This window comes from Megalobrama amblycephala, linkage group LG1 (genome assembly GCF_018812025.1).
Source record: "Megalobrama amblycephala isolate DHTTF-2021 linkage group LG1, ASM1881202v1, whole genome shotgun sequence".
In the NCBI taxonomy this organism is placed as follows: domain Eukaryota; kingdom Metazoa; phylum Chordata; class Actinopteri; order Cypriniformes; family Xenocyprididae; genus Megalobrama; species Megalobrama amblycephala.
The window spans coordinates 1,135,891-1,160,785 of record NC_063044.1 but is presented as its reverse complement, the minus strand read 5'-3'; the positions used below and the strand labels follow the sequence as shown (position 1 = coordinate 1,160,785).

Below are 24,895 nucleotides of genomic sequence, written 5' to 3'. Positions count from 1 at the left end.
GATTTCTTCAGTAATTTCACAATCATAAAACTCGAAATATTCTCAAACTTAAACTGCATGGCAAAACCAGCAGCTTTCATATAACCTATGTCCCGTAAAGTGTAAAACATATAATTTTCTAATAGTTCACACGCATTATTTTACAGACTGGCGATCAAAAGTTTGAAATAAGACTTCTTTAATGTTTTTGAGGCGGAGAAGTAGGAGGAGGAAGATAAGTATTCTCTTGAGAAGGAATGCAATGAAGCATTTTGCCTTTAACAAATACCCAAACGCCCCTTTCTCCTAGCATTTTTGTGCGCACAATGTCCATCTGTCGTGCTCGCTTGCTCTCAATAGGCTACTGAGAATCATAAGTTAGGAAAGTCTGTCCTTCTCGGGCAGGTTTTTATTAGTTTCGGTTTAGGAAAAAGGGCTCCACTTAATATTAAGTGGCCTTAATACTATGTACTTACATCAAAAAGTAAGTACAATGTACTTATTGGGTTCATATTGAATTGAAAATCACTTTTGCTGCTATTGAGGTGGGATGTGGGTAAGGTTAGGTACAGGTTTGGTGGTATGGGTTTAAGGGTAGGGGTAAGGTGTAAGGGATGGGTCAACAGTGTTGGTTGGGTTGGTTAAAAAAAGCTTTAGATCACTCCACAAGCACGCAGCTTATAGTTGCATGAGTTCCACTTGGACGTAAAAAGCAAAATTGTCTTGCTATTGGATCCAAACCTTTGAAACGTTGTTTGAGCTGGACCTACTCTGAACCTGTTTAGTCATAGGAGAGTCACGTCATAAAAAAGCTTTAGTTATTTATTTGTTAGTTATTTGCGGCTTCCCATTTCATTTAGCGATATAAAGTTTGGAGTTTTGTTTTTGAATTTCATCTCTATTTATTTGCTGCTAGCCAACGCATTTATCAGATCCAAAAGCATTGTTGAGAGGAGTTATGGAAAAGCACAGACGAATGATATCATCAATCGTTGTCGTTATCATGATAGAAACTCGAGGTAAGTCATTTTTTAAAGTTAAAGTAATCCAAAAAAGTATTGCTTTTCAGGTGGAGAGGTATTTCAGAGCTCTCTGAGGGTGCGTTCACACTTGTCATGTTTGGTTCGATTAAAACGAACCCTGGTGCGATTGCTCGGTTAGTGCGGTTCATTTGAACATATGTGAACGCTGCCATCCGAACCCTGGTGCGCACCAAACAAGCGGACCGAGACCGCTGAAAAGATGGGTCTCGGTCCGCTTCCAAACGAACTCTGGTGCGGTTCAAATGATATATGAACGCAACACGGACCAAAGACATGTAACCGAACCAAAAACAGGAAGACGAGACCCTAAAAAGGACAGAATCCTCACGCATGTCGGTTTTTCTCGTCATAGTTGCGAGTTTGCCCATCACAGGCATCAGACGCGCATCTCCACGCAGCAGATCATTTGTGTGTGTGACGGATGGATTCCCGCCGCTGATTTGACTACTTTACACGTTTTATAAGCTCTTCACGAGTTCCCAGCTGGCCAAAATACCATCACATGCAGGCTACGCACCGCTACGCATACACAACGAGTGCATTTACCTCAGAAAACAGCATTGTTTTGGATGTTAGGTAAGTTCCGTCTCAAAATAGGCAATACGTCATAAAATCTGACCAATCACGTTGTGAATGTATCCCTATGCCTTATGGTTCGGTATCTTTTGGTTCGGTGATAAAATTGCCAATCTGAACGCTAACCGGACCAGGACTAAATGTTTTTTTTTCTTCTTTGGTCCGGACCAAACGAACCGAACTACAAGTGTGAACGCACCCTGAGAGTCCACAACAGCAGTGTTGTATTGATTTAGCCCAATCGTTACATGACCTGGTTATACAATTAAAATCTTTTTCCGTTTAGATCATGTTTGCAAAAAGCTGATCAAGAACATAAGGAGGTTGAGTAAATAATAAGATAATTCTCATTGTGTAATGATAATAATAACAATTTTTATTTTGTAGTCAGAAAAACTTTTCAAACCGGCTAACTGATAAACTATTATTTTCAAACAAATGAATAAGTCTTCAATTTGTTACATAGGAGTTCAAAGCGGTTTGTATCGTTAATACTTCTCCTTTCACATTTAGCAGGGAGTGGAGCAGCGTTTTCACAAGCAAAATTCTGCTGCTGACCCAGAGGATGGAGTGGAAGTACCAGATATCCATCAGAGAAGAATTTATTTCGTTCAGACATATCACCTTTGAATGACTGGGATCTTGATCTTCAGACACCTAATATTATGCAAATATTTTACTTTCTTTAGCGCTCTAGATTAAAACAAACACAGCTCAGAAATAAATAAGATGTTGTACTTTACTCCTATTACTCGATGCTGATCTTGGATAAACAAGAATTAAGATAACCCATCTCTGAGTCCATGTAATGCAAATGAATATGTATTTTAAAAAGGTTACACTTTAAAAACCACACACAGTGACTGTGACAGTTATCTATACAACCCCAGTGAAGTAAAACAATAGGTAACTATTTACCATCGCTTCTGACTAACTGCATGCTACAATCTACTTGAATATGGACTCACAGAGATTGATTATTTTCTTAAAAAGCAGTGTTTATATGAAGAAAGTAATATAGTACATCTTGGATGGCATGAAAGACTATTAACAAAGACATATATTGCACTCCCCTACCACATATTGTACCCACTGTCACTGTTTTATTTTTACTGTGACAGTAACTGTTTAAATGATCTCTGCATCATTAAAATAAAACATTTTACACATATTTTGTATATCATGTACATTTTGTTTAGTAATACATGAATATTATGAGAAAAAAAAAAGTGATGCATAGCCAAGTATGGTGTCCCATACTTTGAATTTGTGCTCTGCATTTATCCCATCCAAGTGCACACACAGCAGTGGGCAGCCAATTTTTGCTGCGGCACCCAGGGAGCAGTTGGGGGTTTGGTGCCTTGCTCAAAGGTCTCACCTCAGTTGTGGTATTGAGGGTGGAAGAGAGGGCTATACATTCACTCCCCCCACCGACAATTCCTGCCATATTGAGACTCGAACCCACAACCTTTGGGTTACAAGTCTGACTCTCTTAACCACTATGCAGTTAGTGTTTTGAAAAATAAAAAAAGTGATAGTTCACCCAAAAATGAAAATTTTGTCATCATTTACTCACCCTCAAGTAGTTCCAAACCTGTATGAATTTGTTCTGCTGTACACAAAGGAAGATATTCAAAGAATCTCAGTAACCAAACCGACATCACCCCCCATTGACTACAACAACAGGAAAAATAAATACTATAGTAGTTAATGGGGGGTGATGTCAGTTTGGTTACTGAGATTCTTCTGAATATCTTCCTTTGTGTACAGCAGAACAAATTCATACAGGTTTGGAATACTTGAGGGTGAGTAAATGATGACAAAATTTTCATTTTTGGGTTTTTTCCCTTTAAATGATGCATACCAATCACACCAAAAACACAAATGAAAGCACAATTACCCTTTATCCTCTGCATTAATGCCATTTCCAATCAAATTATACAGGATGAAGTGCTCCTGACATTAATTTTGAAATACAATGACATATTTCATTTTCAACATTTCACGAATTAAAGGCTAAACAAGCCCTTATAACTGTTCGTTCCATTTTAAACTGAAAAGTGTAAACTCACATAAGAAGATTTGAAGATAAAGAGTGGTGCAGAGATGACTTCAAATCCCCTCCTCCTTGGAGTTTTATTGTAAGGTTTTTCAAATTATGAGTAGAAAAAAGCCTGTGGTAATCAAACATAACTTGACAATACTTTGAAAATCAATTTTTGGAAATGTATGTTTTAAATAAGTAACTAGATAAGAACATATGGGGTGTGAGTGTGTGTAGTTTGCATTGTAGAACAAAATGCAGAACAAAAAGTATTGTCAAGTTATGTTTACCACAGGCTTTATTTTACTCAAATTGAGAAAACCCATTTAAACACCCAGCGGCAAATTAGTCTGACATCATACCTTTACCACTCTACTGTCTAGAACTTTGGCAAGTAACACCCAGGACAGAAGGTCAGTTTAGCAATTTATATTTAAATGTACTGAATTTCCATGAAATGTCTCGATTAAAAATAATACTGCAGCCAATTAGAGTGATTGTTCACAAAATCTTTTTTCTGCCTCATTTTAATTTATAATTTCTGAAAAATCACTCTGATTGGCTGTAGTAATATTTGTAAATATATAGATATATTTCATAGAAACTCAGTGCATTTAAAATTCCATAAATGTTAACAGTGGATTTATATTGTAACACTATAATTTTTGTTCTGACTTGTTTCTCTCTCATCTTAAAGTCAAAAATGAACCAGGTGTTTTTATATATATTATATATATATATATATATATATATATATATATATATATATATATATATAGTCGGCACTACCATTGTTTGGGAAATTTAATATGAAGAAAAAGAAGCAGTCCGAAAAAGCACACCAAAGATAGAAGGTCTGCAAGGTTGTTTGAGAACTTCTTCCTCACCATTACAGCCACATCCACCACTGAATTCAGGCCTCAGCTTCAACCATCTTCTCGCGGAAACCAACATGCATCTCTTGCACCCCCCTGGTCTGCTGCTCCACATTATCTCCTCTCTGATTATATATATATATAATCAACCAACATGCAAGAGATGCATGTTGGTTTCCGCGAGAAGATGGTTGAAGCTGTATATATATATATATAGCGCCCCCTACCCTCTTAGGATTTACCACGCCCAAGTTCTGTGGAGCACCGGGTTCTAACAAGTTTATAAATTATTACACACCTCTGATATTAATAATATTTATAAGCTAAGATTTAATTTCCTGTTTATGTAAATAATAGATGATGAAAAGAAAAGAAGAAAAAAAACTTATAATACAGGTAGGTATGGTTAAATACAACAAACTACAATGTTTTATTATCACAGAAAGTAATTCAATAAATAGTCAAGATGTCAATAAATATATAAATAAATAGATTAAATAAAATAAGATAATAAATAGTTCACTAGATAAACCAATAAATCAGTATCTGCAGATGACTGAACAAGAATTTATAACCATATATAGACACGGAAATGGTGCCTAGACGGTAACCATAGAGACGAAACACACTATAGACAACAAACATATATGAATTACACATCTGTGGGCCCACACTCACACGCATACATCCACAAACACCACCGTTGCAGGCCTGAGTCGTTGCTTGTGTGCGTTGTGGCCTAATAAAAACACAAACTGGCCTCTTCACTCCAATGAGCAACACAAAACAACAGAGTACCTCGGTCCAGCCGCAGCGGCGCACTCAACCGCAACAAGCGGTCCGCTTGTTCTCAAACGATCCACCACCTGCAACCAAAATCCTCCGTAACGGCGTACAGTATCCAGCGGTGCCAGAGGAGCTCTGAATCTCGCGGGGACTCAGAGCGCTATCTGGGGTTGCGACGACTCTCTGTCGGTGTCGGAGGAGCTCGTTTAATGTAGCCGATCAAAGCTCTATCATTGTTTCAACAATGTTGCGTCCCAATGGATACACTGTTACACACCGTCTTCTTATCTGAGCGTAAACGCTTAAAACACTCACATTTAGACAAGACTATAAATAAAACATTGACTGAGAATATTCTGGCTGAAAATAACTCCCACTTTACGAACAAAAAATTATTTTAAAACTCAAAACACACGGAGAAACCCAACTAGCGTCTGACTCCCTTCAATCCCCTAACGGTCTTTTTTCTCAATCGATATCACTCACCAATTAGAATACACCTGCCAGTAAAAGGGGTGGGACCATAACTTCCACAAACCAATCCAAAAGAATGATTTTGCTTAACCAAATTTGCATACACAGATTATAAATACCGGTTAACACTCTTAAAAGTAAACAAAGTAACGAACTCAAACTTGAATGTGCATATTTAAAAATCACAAGGATTAAACCCAGGGTTACATATATATATTTTACTTATTTTAGGAAACATTGTTTTCAGTTTTGTTTTGAACAGGGTTCTCTCCCTTGAGGTCCACCTTCCTGCAGAGCTTTGCTTCAACCCTAATCAAACACACCTAAACAATCTAAATCAAGTTCTTGAAGCTTAACTAGAAAGGTACAGACAAGTGAGTTTGATCAAAGTTGGAGATAATCTTTGCAGTAAGGTGGACCTCGAGGGCCAAAGATGAGAACTGAAGGTTTGGAATTTTTGATTTACCTGATTTTCTTTACTATTGGACTGGTACATTTTCTCTGACAGAACTGAAGATCTCCATGTGCTGCTGACCTCTGATGCATGGCACACAATGTACAGTGAGTCGCCAGGGAGCAACAGATTCTGTTAATTTAGTTTTAAATCACAAATCAGTCAAATCAAAGATATCACTTTGACAAAAGCATCTTCTCCAAGGCTCGAAATTACGACCATTTTGGTAGCATATGCTCTCTAAATTTAATGTGTGCGACCTCAAAATATATTTGGGAGCAATTGTGTGAGTGCAAAAATTTGAGGTCTGTATCCCACTTGCATTCATTTGTACTGCTCTCTCACCGACTTCCCTGCAGCAATTTCTCAGTCAGTAAAAAACATACAGGATCGAGAGGACAACCAGCGCTGTTTTTCAGGTGTCTTCCTCTGTGAACATGCGCTAATGGATGACTGACAATTTCGTTGCTTTTTGGAGTTTTCAGATTTAAAAGCATTTACAGATACAGCTACACTTGTTTTGGGGTACCGTTGCTCTCTCTGATGGTACGAAAGGTGCATAATACTTGGGCTATAGGCTATATGCTTATTTAACTTTTTAATGTAAAAAAAAACAAAAAACCTTTGTGTGTACTGTAAGATGAAATCCTGCAGGTGTCCATGATTTCTGTCCAATAATTGCACACATTGAATGATTGTGGCTTTCTAGTGTATTTACTTAACTTATCAGGTAATATCTATGGTTTGACCCATTCCAGAGGTGGCCAAAATCAGAATTTAAAATGGACTGAATAAAGCTCTTTCCAAACTCGACGTGTGATGCAATGACAGGCTATACGCATGAACTACGAACACGGACGGAGCAATATTGTATGTTACTGAATAATACATTTTTAACAAGCAAAATAATAATGCATCACAACACACAGTCTTACTTTTAGCTATGTTTTAAATAACTCAAAACGTCAGTGGATAAAGACATATAGTTCATCATAATATCGTTATACATCATGCACCCACCATCTGCATGATTTTTCAGATCAACAGAAAAATATACCGGCATGACCTGGCTTCTCTCGAGACTCCTCTGCTAGTTCACTGTTAATGATATTCTAAAATCCACTGGCACGTTGACGTGATTGGGTACAAGCAAATTCAAACCACAGTCTTTGGAATGTAGTCATAATTACAACTAGTAGACAGAGCTGGATAGCCAATCCACTTAAAGCTCGTCCCGTGTTCTGTATTTTATTTTTATTTTTTTTTAATCAGATTCAATCAGAATTGTCGGCTTCTGTAAAGTTTTTCATTTCACTTAACCCATCTGTAATGGTAAAACACTCATTCCAGAGGTTAATGACATATACACACAATAGGGCCAGAATAGTTCCCCAAACTAACACACACAAAACATAGTTCAGTCACCATCCCACACACTGGACACATGACTATGAACTGCTCATTTTCAAGATTTGCTTTTGGTGTTATATCTAAAAAACATATTTAAACTTCACATTTTTCTGTAGGTTTTTACGCAATCTCTTAACCAGTCTCAAAACATATCTGTTCATTTTACTTCTTTTTATGAAAGTCAGCTGGGATGTTTTGGTTCAAATATCATTACTTTGTTCTGTTAAAGCTTTAGCAGGCTGATAACAGAGTATCCTTGCTTCTACCCAAGCAGTCTCTCTCTCTTACTGCACAAACAATCAATTCAGCAGCCTCTCAAGACTGTAACTAAGACTGGGAGCATTTTTAAGCTATTACTTTTAACCATGTATTTCCATTATTTTCATACTATTTATGAAGTAGACATCCTATATAGAAGTGGTATGGGAAGTTTGGCAGAATTTGATATGAATTCAGCCTCTAATAAACATAAATACAAAATGTATGTGGGTTATACATCGCCACCACAATCATAAATTTCTTTATAATAATTTTTTTCTGTTAAAGGGTGAGTTCACCCAAAAATTAAAATTCTGTCATTTATTACTTACCCTCATGTCGTTCCACACCCATAAGGCCTTAGTTAATCTTCGGAACACAAATTAAGATATTTTAGTTGAAATCCGATGGCTCCGTGAGGCCTACATAGAGAGCAATGTCACTTCCTCTCTAAAGATCCATAAAGGTACTAAAACACCTCTAAATCAGTTCATGTGAGTACAGTGGTTTAATATTAATATTATAAAGCCACAAGAATATTTTTGGTGTGCCAAAAAAACAAAATGACTTATTTAGTGATGGCCGATTTCAAAACACTGCTTCAGAAAGCATTAGAGCATTATGAATCAGTGTATTGAATCATGATTCAGATCGCGGGTCAAACCCGCCAAGCGGCTGAAATCATGTGACTTTGGTGCTCCGAACCGCTGATTTGACAAGATTCATCTGTGCTCCGATGCTTTCTGAAGCAGTGTTTTGAAATCAGCCATCACTAAATAAGTCATTATTTTGTTTTTTTTGGTGCACCAAAAATATTCTCGTCACTTTATAATATTAATATTGAACCACTGTACTCACATGAACTGATTTAAATGTTTTTAGTACCTTTATAGATCTTGAGAGAGGAAATGTCATTGCTCCCTATGCAGGCCTCACTTAGCCATCGAATTTGAACTAAAATATCTTAATTTGTGTTCCGAAGATTAACGAAGGTCTTACAGGTGTGGAACGACATGAGGGCGAGTAATTAATGACAGAATTTTCATTTTAAAAACATTTGCAGACCTTTTTTCTCAAAAAAATGAATGGATGTTATCTTTTGAACTCTTGCCATGAAAACAAAAATGTTTCAACCAAACTTTAATGATTTTTCATGTTCATCGCTATTTCAAAATAAAGGTCTGAACATGCCTTATGAGTATGAAAATATGCTTATTGCAAATTGATAAATTACTGCTCCTCAGTAATTTAATAAAATAGTCACTTCTATCATTCAAGGTCTGTATTACTATTTTAAAGACCTCTTTACACTCAGTTTTACTTTGATACATTTAACAACCAATTGCCCTCTTCATGGCAATCATTTGTTTGTTTTGTCTAATTGTCTGTTCAGAGTTGTGTGAGAATTGCGATCTCTAATTGAAAAAAAAGAAAAAAAAGTGATTTGTGCAGCTCTATGCCCCAGTCAAAACATATTTGTATTTCACTTTAATTAAACTAGGCTATCCATTGATTGCCCTGTTTTCTTGTTAAATTTGGTCTAGAATGGAAACGATGGCACGGAGTCTTGAATGGGCAACAGGGAGACTTGTTGAAACACAATTAGCCAACGAACTGTTACGTTTAATTGGCGAGTTGTGGCAGATGTTCGACAGCAGCAACAACCTGGTGGTATGTTTTGAGTTTTTTTTCACTATAAGATACTAGTGTGCAGACGTGGATTGGCTGGACTATATCAAAAAATTATGAAGAAAGAAATGTAGTTTCATATTAGAGGTTTTAATGTTAAATGTCCCCACACTGTAAGGGTAAATAATGCTGTTGTTACAGAGTTGAAAAACTTCACTTGGATAAAGTGAATTGTTATATCCGATTGTTTTCCATTGCAGCTTCCCGTGGTTATCAAGCTCCACATGTTAGGGGACATACTGGGCGTCCACAGTGCCACATCACACCAGAACAAATGCAGTTTTTATTATCACTGCAGTTCACAGTACCTGAGATTGCAGGCATACTGGGCACTTCCAGTCGCACTGTGAAACGACGCCTTAGGTAAATATTGATGGTCCGAGACAAGGGTAATGTCTTTTTTAATTGCACAATAATTGTTAGCCTGACTTACTCCTTACAAACTAAAACCACAGGAAATTCTGTAAAATAAATAAATAAATAAATAAATAAGTTAATTAAATCAATGTTACACTCAGAATTTTATTTAAATGTTGGCTTTCACAGATCATTCCATCTATCTTTGCGTGGCCGCTTCACTAATCTTTCTGATGCGGAGCTGGATGAAAGAGTCCGCCAGGTTGTCTGCAGCAATGACTTGCTGGGTCCAGAGGCTGTACGAGCAAGGCTGTTTGGACAAGGCTTACTGGTGCAAAGGAGGCGTGTTCGTCTAAGTATGCTCCGGACCAACCCAGAAGGGGCTGCACGCAGAGCCATGTCCTCCAGATTGCACAGGCGGACATACCAAGTTGCAGGGCCAAATTCTTTATGGCATGTGGATGGCAACCACAAGCTTATAAGGTGATCATTTTACTTGAAAGCTAAAACAAAGCATTACGGACACATTTGGTTATTATAATGATTCATTTCAATTTCAGTTAAAGGTAGTATTGTTTTTCAGCCAATTATCAATTCTACCTTCATCCTGTTGATTTTGATAGACCCTCAAATGTAGATATAGAGATGTTATTACAAACCCTCTGCAAAACATCTTACAAACCTGGATTTCATTTTCAGGTGGAGGATTGTTATTCACGGGGCCATTGATGGCTTTAGCCGACTGGTCACATTTCTCGAGGCATCCAACAACAACAAAAGCAGCACTGTGCTGGAAAAGTTTGTTGAGGCTGTCGACCAGTATGGTGTGCCATCAAGGGTCCGCTGTGACCAAGGTGGGGAGAACAACGCCATCTGTCTTTTCATGGAGGTTTTTCGAGGTTCTGCCAGGGGGAGTGCTTTGAGGGGAAGGAGCACCCATAACCAACGCATTGAGAGACTGTGGGGAGATGTTTGGAGGGGTGTTGTGAATGTTTATCATTCATTGTTCAACCTATTGGAAGATGACGGAGTAGTAGACTGCAACAATGAGAGACATCTTTGGGCACTCCATTACATCTACCTTCCTCGAATAAACCGGGACTTGCATCTTTTTGTTAACCAGTGGAACCATCACCGCCTCAGAACAGCAAGGTACATGTCGCCTTATCAGATTTTTGTGCGTGGCTGTCTTCGCCTACAGGCACAAAATCTGACTGGGATCCAGGGAGTGTTTGGTGCTGATGAACAGCCAGCTCAACTTCATGCAGAAGTGCCATACTCACCTCAGGTACCAGCTTTTAACTGGCCAGACAGCATTGAGGTCCCCTTTACTGAATATGCCCTGGACAACGACCGCTTGGCTGAACTTCAGCAACGTGTTGATCCCTTGGGAGGACCAAGAGACAACCTTGGAGTGGACCTCTTGAGAGAGGTCATTGGGTTCCTTGACTCCCTTTAATAAGGTTTTTAAATTGTTTGTTGTACAGTTTGTACATGTATGCATGTACAGTAACACTCTCCTTCCCCATTTCATAAAGTTTAATTGTATCTGTAACATTTATAAGACTGATTACATGTCATTGAATATAATCTAACAGTGAAACTTAGTGAACAGTGAAACAGTTGTGTTCAATTAATCAATTCATTGTGTTAAAAAAAAAGTTATTATAAAATAGCAACTTGATAGAAAATACAACATATCTATAAAAATAAAACTTACTGTAAACCAAACTGGTCTGAACTGCCTATTCCCATTTCCATTGCAAATTTAAAAGGTGCATAACAGCTACTCACAGGTATTCGTATAATTAATGAACATGTGTTTGCCGTTGGGAACACTGCCAGTTCATCAACATCTTTGTGAAGAAAATGCAACTCTGGCTGGGTTTGAAATCCCATTGCTGGAACCCTCTTCAATCCCGTGGCAAAGATCAAGACCTGTGGCAGGGAAATCAGACCTGCATCTCCACCTGCAAAGTGATGAGAAATATCCATGGATATAAAATATTTTCTTTTAGAGCTGCACAATTCAGGATAAATTGAGAATCAAATTTTTTTTTTTCAAATAGAGATATAACAATTCTTCCACAATTGTGAACAGAGAATTGAACTAAAAAAAGGTCCTGACAAAATTATTTATTGCTGCAGTTTATTTAAAAGTGTTTCATTATTTTCAATGAACTATTTTAAAAAAAATGTTTTGAATGAATGATTCAATGAATCAGACTTCACTTGTTTCACTTCAAGATGAATCAGTGTTTTTAAATCAAATCTCTTGATTGAATGTTTCAATGACAAATCAATTTAACAGTCACTTTTCACCACCTACTGGTGTAATGATGTAATACATACAATCCTTATTTGAAGAGCAAAGTTACTTTCAATTAGTGATTTACTCAATTTTTATATCCGAAATATAAACTTTTATCCTAATTCTAATTAGGGCTGGACGATTATGGCCTAAAATGAAAACCTCGATTAATTGAACATTTTACCTCGATTACGATTAATGAACGATTATTTTATTTCTGTTTTTTTTTTTTTTTGCCCTCATAGTTCACTGACAAGGTTTGTACTGTAAATATGATTGAAAGAGTGATCTGACATCATAGCTCACTATCAGCAGTTATTTTATCTATGGTTTGTAACATTTCTTGCAGGTTTCTGCTCGTTGTAAATCAGATAAAGATAAATTAGCACAGTACCAGTAGTGATTGGGTGTGTGAATTAGTCATACCGTCTCTCTATTAATTGTGAAGCTGTGGGTTGTAAATAGTTCCTTCAAAAGTAGAAAAATATATGCTATAATAACTTCTGAGTTTCTAAGGTACTTTAAGTGATAAATCACAGGACAGCGCTGACAACTAGTTTCTGTTCCTCTGTGCGCGCGATCTTCACGTTTTGCGCAGCTACTGTTTGTATGACTGTTCATGCCAAATTGCAGCTGCGCGAGCACGGTAGCTCGATATAATAATACACATCCGATCGTCTAAATTCGCTTGAATGTCCAAACCATAAAACAAATACAACTGACAAAGTTTAGTGAAGACGCAAGGCTCACCGCTCGCGCGCCATCACTATGAGTTGACTTGGCGTTCACCTCCGTCTTTTGTTTTTATGCCACTGACTGGACGGGGCAGAGTCATGTGGCTACACACGCGGTAATGTTTTTAAGGGGGAAGTATTAACAGGATTAAAAAAACGAAATAACCGACATGGGAAAATTACGTCGGTTACAGGTTTCACTTGGAAATACGTCACAACACTGGAAAAAAGTTGTTTGCAACTTCCGGTTCACGTGAACTTTACCAAGTAAATATTTCAAGTATTTTTTGTGGATCTGAGTTTTGAAGACTGTCTTACCTTCAACCTCCAGAAGCCAGTCCCGCCAGAATGCAACTGCCCTAGACTCCTGTCTCCGTTTATGGGAGCCTCTTGGTGAAGTGAACTGTGGCTTAAAGAGCCCCACGATGTCAGCAGCGGTGAGTTCGACAGTGCTTTTCAAGAATAGTTCTTCAAAGCTGGTATGGTGGACCACCAGCTCATCTAGAAGCCCAAGGGTATTTAGACCTTCTTTGAACCTAAAGTAAAGATGGTAAATGTTTAATCAGGTGTGTTAGATGACATACATACACATAGTGTTGTCACTGTACCAAAATTCCACTAGTCGATACCAATACCATTAAAAACGTATGGTTCTCGGTACAAATTTGGTATCACAAGAAATTCCAAGTAGTGCTCGCTCTAGAGCATAATGACCTCCAGCTCCACCTCTCTGGAGCTCAAGGGTGGAGTTTAACCTGGAATTGGTGGAGAGATAGTTATGGGTAGGGTTAGGGTGTTTGGGGGATACAGCTCCACCTATCATGCCCACAGTAGGTCAAGAGAGGGGGAGCTGGAGGTTATGGCTCTGCAGTGAGTAGCCTCTCGGAAAATCTGTTGGAAGTATTTTTTTATTTTATTTAACTAGCCTATTTTAAGAACCTATTAAATATGATGGTAATCATACATTTAAATATTTATCGTGTGAGTGTATATTTACCTCAATGAAATAAATTAGGAAATATAAAAAATAAATAAAACCGAACACAAGCCAACAAATATTGGATATTGGAAGTATTAGAATATATACAAGTATTGGAATACAACACAATTATATACCAGTTATCACTGTAAAGCTGGTTTGACACAATATGCATTGTAAAAAGCGCTATATAAATAAAGGTCAATTGACTTGACTAAAATCATAAACGTTGTTGTACTTACTGCTGGAGTGCTGCATGAATGCGGCCCTCTGTGTAAAACTCCAGAATTGCTGTCATCAGTTCATCTCTCTGGGCCATGGAGTTTAGGTAGCATAAAGCTCCCATAACAGATAGCTCATCTGTGGCTCCACTGATTGCCTCTCTGGCCTCCTCCAAAGTACCAGCACTTGCAATCTGTTATGAGACGCAAGGAAAGGAATGTAAAGCACACAACTGAAAGTGAAATACAAATGGCCAGATTTACTAACAGCAAATATTTAGAGAGTTATGACTTATTCTGTATTAGAGAGTTACTTATTCTGAGGTTATAAGAAACTCTCTGACAATTGATATATATCAATTGTGTGTATGTGTATATATTTGCCATTTAAGTTCATTTTTTTCCTCATTTCACACCTAAATTCAGGCACAGTGCCTGGAAACACTTTAAAGGTACACTGTGTAAGATATTCGCAGTAAAATATCCAAAAACCACTAGGCTAGTGTTATATATTTTGTCCAGCTGATGACTAACAATATCTCTAATGTTTTCAACTACTTGTAAATCATGAGAAAATTCCCATTCCCAGTGCAGTCGCCTGTCAATGACATCAGTTACCCTTTGTTACCGCCTTTACTGACGTAGAAACCACATGACAACAGTGTCGTGGACAAATGCGGAAGTAGTGTCTAGCGTCCAGTAAACCACTAGCTTGCTTCAAGCAGTTCCTTATTTACTTCTTGCACGTTTTATGGTGGATTGTGTTACTTATTTATGGAACATAATTACTGTTTACCATCTGCCGCTGGTTCTGTCCACAAGGACAGCTCCCGTAAACCTCATACTCATGACCGGAAAAGCGGAAGCGGCGTCGGCGACTGTGACATAATAAAAGTCCCGCTGCTCGTGGGGCGTGTGTTGATCAATCGCTCCAGCTCCTCGTTCAGCTCCACAACACTCGCTCCTGCTCTGCTTCACACTACAGTAACGTTAATAATCGCATCCATGAACATGAGTTCTTCCCGACTCCAATCCCTATTCTTTTGCACCGTCCGTTGAGATGGAGACCACATGTCCCAAGTTTCCGCTCTAAAACTTGGCATCATCAAACTACGCCTTTGTTTTGTATAGGCTTCTAGTGACCTCTAGGGGAAAAAAATATTGCAGATTGTACCTTTAACCTTTGTAAATGAAAGTTACAGGTCCAGTTCATAAGATGAGTATCTACAAACCAGTACACTGCTGCTTTACTAACTCTTCTAACACTATATAATGTATAATGTATAATGTAATTTACAAACTTGCCTTGCGCAATTTATCCTGCAACTCTGGGTCGGCCACCTCTTCTATGGAAGGTTCAAGGGGTGAAAGGCCACACAATTGCCTGAAAAGCCGATGGGAAAAGAAGTGGGGAGAAACCCCTCCTTGAATTAGGCAAACTGCAAGCATTTGGCCCGCAAGCCTATACATCCCATTGTGCAGAGCTGTAGAGGGAAAAAAAATGTCACACTGAAGGCGTTGATGCATTACAATTTATTTGTGTGTTCACTGTTAGTGTAGGATACTCAGTGCCTAATAGGGCTGCACGATTTGGGGAAAATGTCATATTGCGATTATTGAGGTCAATATTGCGATTGCGATTTGCGATAGCGATATAATAAACAAATAGTATCATGAGTCATCTTGCTTGGTTCTCAATGAAAATACACACACAGATTACTGATAATGCTGAAATGTGTATTTCTCAACTCAAACTAGCAACAACAGCAAACAAATGCACAGCGTTTTCAAATTAAAATATTTTTATGAAATTAAATAACATCTTTGCATTACTGCAAACTTGTTATAATCCCATTTAAGATATTTGTTTCTTTACTAATCTGTAGTGGTTCAACGGATCACAAAACTCACGGTTCGGATCACATCACGGTTATGACGTCACAGATCGGATCATACTTCGGATCAGCACAAAAAAAAAAAAAAAAATTTGATGGGGGTAACTTAACTTTGCATTTATTACTTAGCCCACTTAAACTATTCTGATACCATAGCATAAACTGCTAGCCTAAATAATACATTATTAAAGGCAAGTGAACAGACTGTAAAAAGAACAAATACTGTACACCAATTACAACAAGCATAGATAAATACTACATAAAGTCTAGCTAAGGTCTAACTGTAGTATTAATTTTCATGCACAGAAATGTAATACTTAAATGTAAAATGACACTGTTCATTGTATAAATTTAATATAGATTAATCTTTGTTAAAGCTGTGTTTTGTTGTTTGATTTACATGACAACAGCAGGTATTTATAGGTTGCTGTCACTTTAAGAGTAAGACATGCACGCACACATCGGACAGATATACATCCGAATTCTCACCTCGTTCAATTAAGACATAACTGAATGTGTTTACATGAATACTTGCTGAGAGGGGTATTTTGACTGACATAATGCGTGTATGTGACCATCCAAGTGCACTGAGGACGCGAAAGAGAAATCAATTTGGAGTTCGCGAGCTATAACGCGCCTCTCTCTCTCTGTGCGCGCGAGCCTTGTATGTATGTGCGTCATGTGCGCACCGATAACAGCGCTGCGTGCGATACCGAATTAAATCCTCTTTCCTCTTCAACCACTACTAATCTGGGTTTATAATCTTATAGCCAAAATATCGCCATATAACAGAGGTAGCGTTTTTTCTTGCCACCAGTTCAGTGACCGTTTGCTCCGCATCCATCTTTACCCGTTCTCTGTGCTGCACACCGGAAAAGTCATGACATGACCATGCGCGCCACACATGCCACTGCCTAAACTGAAACTGACTGGTCTTCTTTTTATTAGCGGTGTATAAAATGGGCAAACAGCTCTCAGATAATGGGTTGTTGTGTCCACACATTTATTTTTTTATTTTTTTATTAACTTATTATTATTTTATTTCATAAAATCGCAGCATTTTGCGTCATATAATCGCACAAGCTTGACATCGCGATTGCGATTGCGATATGATTAATCGTGCAGCTCTAGTGCCTAATGAAATAAAGTACATTGAAATTGTGACATTTAAGATGACTGTGTGCAAAGCAAACATACCAACACTATCTAGAGCCAAGGTTCGTGATTCAGAAGGCCCTTCAAAAATATGGTGCTCCTGGAGCTGGCCCATAAGGAGGCGACAAAACTCCCTTGTTGGCCCACCTTCATCAACAGCCCCTTCACCTATTCCACTCTCATCAACAAATACCACATCCAGCCTGGACTGAGGATCAAAGGTGGACCGACTGAAAGCTCTCACCGCACAATCAAATTCTTCCCCACGGAGGACATTAACTTGATTGGCAGTGACAGCCCTCTGCCTCACCCTCGACTGCAAGGAACGCATTATGTCACCGATGTCCAAATGTCTGTATTGTAGACAAAAAATACATTGACATACATTCCATGTGAAAAGAAGGAATTAAATGACATGTTTTTTCTCATGCGCATATTCTGATACACAAACCTAAACATTTTGTTTAACATTTAGATGCTACTTTTCACCAGAATAGAGACTGGCTCTACCAAACAAGCTAAGTTACTTGGCAGAATACAACCTGCAATATCTTGATGTGTCAGATTTTCTCTGATTGAAACTACAAATGCAAGCATGTTTTGTTTTTTATTGCTTAAGAGCAGTATTGTCTATGAAGGAAGCAAGCATTCACTACTCACTCTTCGGATATTGCAGGTGACAAGGGAGACATGGCGGGGCGTAGGGGAGAAATGGCGGGGCGCAGGGAAGAAATGGTGGGGCTTGGGGGAGAAATGGCAGATAGTGGGGGAGAAATGGCGGGGCGTGGGGGAGAAATGGCAGAGAGTGGGAAAGAAATGGAGGGGCGTGGGGGAGAAATGGCAGATAGTGGGAAAGAAATGGAGGGGCGTGGGGAGAAATGGCAGATAGTGGGGGAGAAGTGGCGGGGCGTGGGGGAGAAATGGCAGAGAGTGGGGAAGAAATGGAGGGGCGTGGGGTAGAAATGGCAGAGAGTGGGAAAGAAATGGAGGGGCGTGGGGGAGAAATGGCAGAGAGTGGGAAAGAAATGGAGGGGCGTGGGGAGAAATGGCAGATAGTGGGGGAGAAGTGGCGGGGCGTGGGGGAGAAATGGCAGAGAGTGGGGAAGAAATGGAGGGGCGTGGGGTAGAAATGGCAGAGAGTGGGAAAGAAATGGAGGGGCGTGGGGGAGAAATGGCAGAGAGTGGGAAAGAAATGGAGGGGCGTGGGGGAGAAATGGCAGATAGTGGGGGAGAAGTGGCGGGGCGTGGGGGAGAAATGGCAGAGAGTGGGGAAGAAATGGAGGGGCGTGGGGTAGAAATGGCAGAGAGTGGGAAAGAAATGGAGGGGCGTGGGGGAGAAATGGCAGATAGTGGGGGAGAAATGGCGGGGCGTGGGTGAGAAATGGCAGAGAGTGGGGGAGAAATGGAGGGGCGTGGGGAGAAATGGCAGATAGTGGGGGAGAAATGGCGGGGCGTGGGTGAGAAATGGCAGAGAGTGGGGGAGAAATGGCGGGGCGTGGGGGAGAAATGGCAGGCGGCAATCCAGTCGATGACATCTCCGTATTTTTTAGCATTTCCTGAAATAATAACACATTCATTACATTACATACAAGGCTTGCTGTGATAGTTGATGTTGACAGTGTAACGTCACTTGCCCACCTTGTTTAACGCAAAAAAATTACTAAGGCATGTGAAAAATTACATCATTAACATAATTTGTCACACAGTTAGACAATCTTAAAAGTTCACACTGATTATATCAGAGATGGCAGAGAGAATTATTCTCATTATTATTATTATAGAATTATTATTAGTGTCTGTTTCACTTTAAAACACAAACTCTCTGTCATATTCTGTTGTATATGACGAGCGTGAGCCCTCCCGCATCATGCTGTTCCTGTCTAAACGGAACGTCGAAAAATCACACCGCTGTATGGCCAGATGATATGCAAACTATGTTTCTTGGCTAGATAAAACATACAAATTTTTTGTGCTTGATTATCTAAAAGTAAATAGCTAAAAATAAATTAATTTAAGAATTTGGCCTCTGTTGTTAATTGGTGTAAAAAGTCCACACACTGCATTTAAATGAACACGCATTTTGATTGGTAATGACAGTCATACGTCATTTCATGACTACAGACGTAAAACGACACTGTCATTATTTTTACACCCACTAGAGGGCGCATGACTTTAAAACGTAAATATAGGTCGTAATAAGGAGCTTGAAAAACGACATATAGGGTCGTTTTTTTGGAGGACAGTCTGGTACCGAATCATCATTTTTGTGTACCGTTACACCCCTGATATATACACACACACACTGGTCATACAGCTGTTTTGAATTGAGGGAGTGAAACCAGCATATGAATGAAAATAACAGTATTCTTTCAATAAAGAAAATAATAGATAATTACTATTTGTAGTAATCACATGAATATAAACACACATGTATCACATTTTCTTACCTGTACCTCATCCAAAGACAACCACAACACATAAAGAGTGGAGGGCCCATCTATGCCATGATCTTCAAGGGTACCTGCTAGATTGCTATATAACGGAGTTAGTGAGAGTGGCAACTGCACTGAGAACACCTCACTTGCCATGTCATCAACACCAGCAAATGCAACCAGGTCCTGTCAGAAGCAGAATAAATTATTAGTAATTGAAAAAAAAGTCAGTATCTTTCTTGAATAAACAAGTAGATAAGTGAAATAGCAATTAACCTGAAATGACTGAGAGACACTGAATCTCCTCTTCAGGATTCTCCCATCTGGATATTTGAATTGTACCATTATTCCATTGGCTGGCTCAACAATAGCCGATATGTGCCTCCGTCGATCATCTATTGTCTTTTTAAAAAGTTCAAAATTTTCAGTTACATACACAGAAAAAAATAACTTAGACTAGTTTTCCAGCTTCATTAAATTTGAACATACTTTTCTCCGTCGCCTTTCACCCTCTTGCATATGCCTCCTTCTTATCTCCTGTTACATTTGAAAATGTATGAACAAATAAGTAAACCACAAAGTATTAAAGGGACAGTTCACCCAAAATTAAAATTCTGCCATTAACATAATTTGTTCTAAACCTGAGTTCTTTTTTTGTTTCTAATAATAGCACACTTGTTTTTCGTAAGGGCAACCATCGTCCATACATGCGTCATTTTTGCTGACAGCAAAAATTTGGAATATCGTATTATTGTATATGTATTATTATACTTACCCTTGCTCTGTCAGTTTCTAAAGAGTTATTGTACTCTGTATCTTGCTGTTGCCTTAGGGCCCTCCATGCGATCAAATCCTGCACAGATCCGTTAATTTTGAAGTAATAGTGCCGCATAGAACACAATAAGAAAAAAACAAATTACTTCTGTATGTGAATATAGAATAGCCATGAATAATGAATGGAACTAATCTAGCAGAAAGTTTTTGTGTAAGTCTGGTCCTTTAACCTGCTAACTGTAGCGTGACACTTTTTTATTGCCATTTTTCCCCAATCACATGTTTTTGTAATCATAATTAGGTTATTAGAAAGCTTAAACACTCAATATTCATCCTGTGAAAACCATTTTGAAATTGCACATTCCGTTATCATGGAAACAATACCTTAAAAACCTTATTTTTTCTTTAATCCAATCAATCTGAAATCAGATTACCCAGCGGTTATGCTGTGTGGGGTGGGCTGCATTTTGGGCCCTCCTTCAATACTTGGGTGATGGACCGACTAAACTAGAGAATAAATTATCAACAAATCTTAAAAAGTCTTAAATCATTTTTGTTCTCTTGTGCCATGTGTATGTGTATTGAAGACTGTGTTATGCACTCACTGATTACTATTACGGTTCTAAATCACCTTAGAGGATTATTTACCCAATTAATGTCCAGGGACTAGGAGGGGAGTAAAGACGCCAGAGTCATAAATCAGATTCACTGATTGTATTGATTGATAAAAGAAAAGAATGAATGATTCAAAATATTAACAAACATAAATATGTCTCAAATCCAACAGCGTAGGCCTACGCAAATTAACTAAACAATATAACAATGTGATTTGACTCAAAAGATATAATTATGACGTTTCACACGAGTGAACATACAAGACATCACAAATCACATTGTACATGTGATAAATGTACAATATAGCAGCTGATGCTTTACAACTGAATAAATGTCTTATTGATGCAACTGATATCACGTCAAGACAATGATTATTAAGCTGAATAGTGAAACAAACACTTACAGTCGGCAGTGACGCACGCGATGGTATTCACCATACAATTCCACATATCTCCAGAGCGATCACACAACATCGGCCGCCCATCACATCTGAGAATACTAAACGGCTCCCAATATGAGTGCTCTAAAGATGATTTATAACTGAATGTCTATAAATCCGCACTAAACCATTTATTTACAGTATTGACACGCACCACATTTCTTCCATCTCGTTCTCCATTGTCGTGTATCTGATCTCGCGCTATTATTCGCAGAACTCGCGAGACTTTCAATTAAACTCCGCCTACTCAGCAGATGCAGTACTAAAACAGAGCACTGTGCAATTATTATAATAATAACAATTTTACTTGAACATGGCCTTTTGCACAGTATGTGTGTGCATTCTCTGGTCTGATTGACGGCAGGGGCAGATGAAGTCTCTCTAGGTGATGTTCCCATGATAAAACAATGTTTGCTGGAACACCATCAGCAAAGGTGTCATGCATTTCTGATTTACTGATTTAAAAACTTACACTTTGGCTGTCATCTCTCCTCATCCTCCTGTCATCTGCAAAACTTTCTGGTAAAATCTGAAATAGTGTAGAAGTGCATTTTGATTGTGCTGCAAACCTAATTTCCCCATGGGGACAAATCAGTCTGCCAACCAACCAATCAATCAATCAATCAATCAATCTATCAATCTATCTATCTATCTATCTATCTATCTACCTTTTAGGGGTTGAACGACTTCAGATTTTCTAAAGTTGACATTTATGTGATGAAAGTCGAGTCGACGTCCATTAATTGCTGACGACATCATTAATGAACAAATAAGCCTTAACCTACGCAGGAGTATTTCAACCCTTACTATCTATCTATCTGATCATGTTTGAAAGCTTTCAGTATCTTAAAAAATAATGACTAAGAAACTTACATTTTCATCCGGTACAAAACCTCCACCCCCCGCTGGCTCCCAAACCTGGAAAAGTAAATTAAAAAAAAGAAAAGAAATGAAAAGACCCAGAAGCTGTTCTTAGAACATCATATTCCTTGCTAAACAACTGTCATGTGTGAATCAAAGTTTGCTTTCTATATCTTATAATTTAAACATTTACATTGTCATCTTGCACTTCCTCTACATCCTCAGCTGGATTCAAAACCTGAAAAAGTAAAAAAAAAAAAAAGAAAAAAAAAAAAGCTGTTCTTAGAAAAACATCATATTCCTTGCTAAAAATCATGGATTGCTTTAAACATCTTAAATTTAAAAATTGAGACAATTACATTGTCATCTTGCACTTCATCCACAGCTGGATTCAAAACCTGAAAACGTAAAAAAAAAAAACCTGTTCTTAGAAAGATTCCTTGCTGAAAATGGTCATATTTAAATCATGGATTGCTTTCAATATCTTAAATTTTAACAATTGAGAAATTTACATTGTCATCTTGCACTACATCTTCAACTGGCTCCAAAACCTAAAAAAGTAAAATAAATAAATAAATAAAATCTCTTCTTACAAAACAAATTACTTGATGAAGAAGTGTCACACTTAAATCACATGTAAATGATCAACTACAGTTTCTCTCCGTTGCTGTTGAGCATTTCTTAATTCAGAATGGAAATTTTCAAAACTGATTGGTGAATTAGCATGTTGCGTTGACACTTATCCACAATACACATACTGAAGGGGACTGATAACGTATTGGTCTGGAGCGAGGTGTATGTGAGGTGTGTTTAACGTGAAAATAAGCGGGGCAGCCAGAAATCTGCCACAATGGCTCTTAAAGGGTCATGAAACCCCCCTGTTTTAACCTGGTCGTTCTCACAAAAAGTCTGTTAACATGGGCATGTAAAGCTCTAGAAAATTGGGAGAGTAGAGGGGAGAGAACAACCAATGAAGCACAGACATAGAACACACTAATTATACAGAATAATGAATATTAATATATGGGCACGGAGAAAATGACACCAAACTCCCAGGCACAAGGGAGAAATGCGAAAGAATATTTAATAGGGCTAATAATAGGCTACTTTGATTACATTTACGAGCACTGCAGTCTCAAAATCAGTCTTTTGTCTATTAGAATAATCGTGTCGTCACGTTCAGATAGGCTACACCACTGCATCAGTGTCCAGTTTGCACATATAATTCATTTGAAGAAGACTTGATGAAATATGTGTGCATAACTACACCGTGCTGGGTCATGTTTGGTGCAGGAGAATGTGTGAAATAAAAACTTTAATCACGGATACTTTATTCTGTATGCGCTATGTGTCACGTGGCTAGTGTTATTAAACTCACCACGGAGCTCCGCGCTGGAACCAATGCGCGCTCCACGTGTATATCATAACAGTTGTATTTTTCGTGTGTTTGTATTCAAACTCCAGTTACGACCGCATCGCGAGCAATACAAACAACACATGCTGCTGGGGGAAACATGCACACGGCTCGCCAGCTAGAGCAGGCAGAGGAGAATGAGCCACACTTTTGTGACATTTGAATTCTCTGCTGTAATGCGATCTCACGCGAACATATTTTCCATTTGTACTGGTAGATTACAGCAAAACAATCCAAATGCACACAAACCTCTGCTCTGGCAACATGACTACTTGACTATCTTGTTCGTAAACAGTGACTGAAGGACATGTCATTCTGATGGCACAGACATGTTCAGTGAAATATATATATACTTTTGAGACATAAACTAAGCATTTTGATAAAGTTAGGTGCTTTTGCAGGTAATCCATGGTGTTTTGCAGTTTATACTAATTGTTCAGAGAAATGCACTTAATGTTTTGCAAACTTTAAGTATGATTAAATAAATGCTCCAATGTGACAGAGAAAAAAATGTCATTTTCTACAGATGCATCTGGTTCATTGCCAGAAGAAACAAGTGTTACAGCTTAAAGAAATACATGTAGAATCATACCTTCGGTCTAATGTATACAGCAGAACGGGAATTTTTGAGTTCTTGGCAGGACTTTATGGTAGCAGGGCAAACTATGGTGAAGTTTAAAGGGATAATGCGTCTGTGGCGATTTAATCGGCAGAGTGTGAATTCACACTGCTGCACTTCTGGGAATTCTTCCCTTATCCTCCCCACAAAGTCCCTCTCAGACATAGAATGTGGGACAATCAGTAGCTTCTGTGTTGTTCCAGCTGTAAAGAGGAGGGGGGGGGGATGTGGAGTTTAAGCAGAACATGAGAAAGATAAACGGTGCTTTTATTGAAAAAAAAAGTATTTTTTTCTTGTGGTGCTCAGTCTGATCTAGTTTCAACAGCTTTTTTTCAGAAATTGCTTACTGCACCTTTAAAACATAACCTTGTCATGTTCAAATTATGTGAAATTTTCCTTTAAAATACTGTATGTACTTACGTCTTGGCATATATACTGTGTCATTGCCATTTTGAATCAAACCCATTCTTATTCTTGTCAGGCGCACTCTCGGCGGTCGTT

General features: G+C 38.3%; 1 protein-coding gene and 1 long non-coding RNA gene across 3 annotated transcripts; one reads left to right on the top strand and one right to left on the bottom strand.

Moving 5' to 3' along the window:
* Positions 1-2,769, top strand: LOC125245387. The gene is made up of 2 exons (XR_007179523.1): positions 1-998; positions 1,885-2,769. It is a non-coding gene; the product is annotated as an uncharacterized LOC125245387 (long non-coding RNA).
* A 6,900-nt stretch (positions 2,770-9,669) lies between these two features.
* Positions 9,670-18,275, bottom strand: LOC125245293 (G2/M phase-specific E3 ubiquitin-protein ligase-like). 2 transcript variants are annotated; one of them, XR_007179505.1, is made up of 7 exons: positions 17,901-18,275; positions 17,283-17,593; positions 15,496-15,674; positions 14,212-14,384; positions 13,309-13,526; positions 10,628-11,915; positions 9,670-10,448 (listed from the first exon to the last, which is right to left on the bottom strand). XR_007179505.1 is itself a non-coding variant. In XM_048155846.1 (6 exons), the coding sequence occupies exons 1-6, from the start codon at positions 17,930-17,932 to the stop codon at positions 11,662-11,664; spliced, it is 1,167 nt and encodes a 388-aa protein (XP_048011803.1). In that variant the 5' UTR covers positions 17,933-18,275; the 3' UTR covers positions 9,670-11,661. The 2 variants fall into 2 exon arrangements, 1 of the variants encoding a protein (XP_048011803.1); XM_048155846.1 differs by having other exon boundaries at positions 9,670-11,915.
* Between the last annotated feature and the right edge of the window lie 6,620 nt (positions 18,276-24,895).